The following is a 2846-nucleotide window of genomic DNA, read 5'->3' as shown; positions in this document are numbered from 1 at the left end:
AGGCTGCCGGGGATTCCCATGATGCACTGGGTGTTTCTTCTACACTCTGTTTTTACAGGGCATTCTGTACTTTTGTCATGTGTGGCAATAAGTTAGCTCGAGTTTTCAAATGGAGAAGGTGCGAGGCGGGACAAGAACAGTGATTTGGATCATTATGAATAATCTGCAGCTGCAGGAGGAGACTGGATTTGGAGACCTGATTCTTACGGTGCGTTCACACCGAACGTGATAGAAGCGACCAAAAAGCGCCAGACGCCCCTGGCTGGTCGCGTGCACATTCGCACCTCGAAGCGTTTCCAAAGCAAACTGGTCGCACTTAATATGCAATAGTGAAGCGGAAATGTGGGCGGAAGTAATGCCAGATGGTATGTTTGCAAGATGGCAGCTGTCGATCTAGCGTTTGAAGAGAGGTTCTCCCTTCTCTATTTACTGTGGAGAGCAGAGCAGCGGCGTAATTGGACGTGATGGTTATCAAAACCAAACAAGCGCAGGAGACACGACACGGAGGAGATTTGTCAATCAGGCTGCAGAATGCAATGCGCATTGTTGAAAGTTGTACTGTGCAATAAAAAAACCTGCGAAAACGCGAGGCAGTGACGGATGAAGAGCGGGACCACGGTGTGCTGTTTATTAATAAACAAAAACATATATTCCTATATGACAACATGCACAAATTAACTGCCTACATTAATTCATTGTAAACAGGCAGCTGGTGTCATACAGCTCCGGGTGGTAGGCTACGGCGTTGATGAGCCTTTCTTCCATATTGAATGAAGAATGAAGGGCTTTGGCTGGACCTGCCCCTTTGAACCAGGTCAGAGCATCACGTCATCAGGCTCCTGATTGGAGTTCAGATTTTTCCAACTCGAGTGGTAGATGCGATAAGTGCGAATGCACAAAATGCAACACAAACTGCAGCGCGTGTTTTCCATCGCATCAGTCGCGCTAATTGTTTGCGCGAATCAGGCAGAAAAGCGTTTTCGCGACACCAATCTGCTTCTGAAGTTTCGCGGGAACCCCAGTCGTGCTTCATCGCGCTCCTCCATTGACCGTAAACCTGAAGCTCTGGTCGCTTCTGTCGTGTTCGGTGTGAACGCACCATTATGACCTGCAAAGACTTTAGGATGATAAAAGAGTCAAGCTCAGTTTGTTGATTTGGTTTAACTGCTGAAAAGTTTCTGGGAGGTCAGCGCCGTCATCATCTGCAACTAAAGGTAAGCTCTGCGTCACCTTGTAGGAGGGGCTCCAGAACACCGTTCATCACACCTTCGGGCAGGAACCTCCACTGGAAGACGGCGTGGTCGGCACCACCGGTGCTGATGACCCACTGCAGATCGCTGGACCAGCGAACGTTGGTCACATGGGCAGAGTGACCAATGTACTTCTTAAATTTGGCCCCTGTGTGATGTTAGAAACACAAGAATAAGAACGCACATCACTCCAGAAACATCCTCATCAAATCTATTCTGTCCCACGCCTGTAACTCCGGGTCTAGTGACTAAGACTCAGAATTAGGACGACCTCAGAGGTCCACCACTCAGCCGGACTCTGTGGATCTTCAGTAAAAATGTTATCGGCTTGCATCACTCGCCTTTCTTCAGGCAGGGGAACCTGAAGAGCTTGACGAGGCCAAGGTCATCGCCAGCCACCAGCACAGCGCTGCTGTAGTTGGCGTCCACGGAGTTTACGTTGGTGACGTTGGAGTATTTGATCCAGATGCCGTTCACCTCCGGCCCGACAACACCGGTCCACGTCATCCAGTGAATCCCTTTCGCCTCCTCTTTAGGAACCAGCTTTCCCGCTGCAGGACAGGGAAAGGAAGTAGGTAAGACCCACAAATCTGCACCATCAAGTCCCACAACTGGTCCCAGGTAAGGACAGGTGAGCTCCAATTAACCCTTGTGTTGTCTTTCGGACATTTCTGTCCTCTACAGAAATTTTGCTATCAAACATGGGGTTTTTAATCATCAAATGGTCTGACAGTAACAGTTATTCAGTACTATGCTATGCATGACTGGACTAAGTTTTAAGTAATTTGATTTATTTATGGATTTTGTATTAGATTTTATAACACCTGTGGTCCTCGGGGACAAACATGTCCCCAAATTACAAAGTGTTGCAAAGGGTCACATTTACACACCAAACATCTTTGATCTTGGATCACTGATGTGTGGGGTCGAGCAAAGGTCATAACCACAACAACACCAACAGGCAGCACAATGAGGAGGCAGGTGCTCTGCATTCCATTCAATTGTATTTTTACAACAGCATCAAGGTGCTTCATACTGTAAGGTAGACCCGACAATAATACATACACAGAAAGTATGCTCACAAGCCTCCACTGCACTGGAGGCTTGTGAATTCTGTTCTTGTTTATGACCTCAAAACGATTTTATGTACACGGTGTTAGGATAAATCTGTCAAATGTTTCAGTACGACTTTGCTGAGCTACGAAGCCGCACCGCTTGATGGATTGTCGGAGCATTACGGCTATCGTAGGCGGAGCCTGGCGGAGTGATACGTACTGTGCTTCAACATAATGTTACTGTACTGTGTGTGTTTAACCTCTTTTTAAGTTTTGTGGATATTATACATGGTTATGCTGAGGATATGTCGGCCAGTTTCCACTGGAAACGCCTTTTGGTTAAACTGTCAGCGAGGAATTTGCACCGTTACATTTTTATATAACTTTAATGCACTTAAAACAGCTGCTTGTTTAAGTGAAAATACACTGATGGGTTTTTTTGCACTAATAAAGTTGTGGACTTGTAAAGTATTTTGTCTCATGTCAATTATATCGTCAGTTATATCGTTATCGCAAATTTTCAAATGTATATCGTGACAGA

At 46.2% G+C, this 2846-nt stretch overlaps 1 protein-coding gene across 1 annotated transcript in view; it reads right to left on the bottom strand.

The window, feature by feature from the left end:
• The window catches only part of LOC102215789 (echinoderm microtubule-associated protein-like 6), a 37313-nt gene that overhangs the window by 18250 nt on the left and 16217 nt on the right, over positions 1-2846 (bottom strand). The window contains exons 10-11 of the mRNA XM_005748642.1: positions 1592-1801; positions 1231-1398 (exon numbers count right to left, since the gene is read on the bottom strand). Of these exons, the coding sequence (XP_005748699.1) occupies positions 1231-1398; positions 1592-1801 (378 nt within the window). The remainder of the gene's footprint in view (positions 1-1230; positions 1399-1591; positions 1802-2846) is intronic.

The sequence above is a fragment of the Pundamilia nyererei genome, unplaced genomic scaffold (genome assembly GCF_000239375.1).
Source record: "Pundamilia nyererei isolate P.nyererei 1_Seehausen unplaced genomic scaffold, PunNye1.0 scaffold00225, whole genome shotgun sequence".
In the NCBI taxonomy this organism is placed as follows: domain Eukaryota; kingdom Metazoa; phylum Chordata; class Actinopteri; order Cichliformes; family Cichlidae; genus Pundamilia; species Pundamilia nyererei.
The sequence above is the reverse complement of the archived record's forward strand: the minus strand, read 5'-3'. Positions and strand labels throughout refer to the sequence as shown.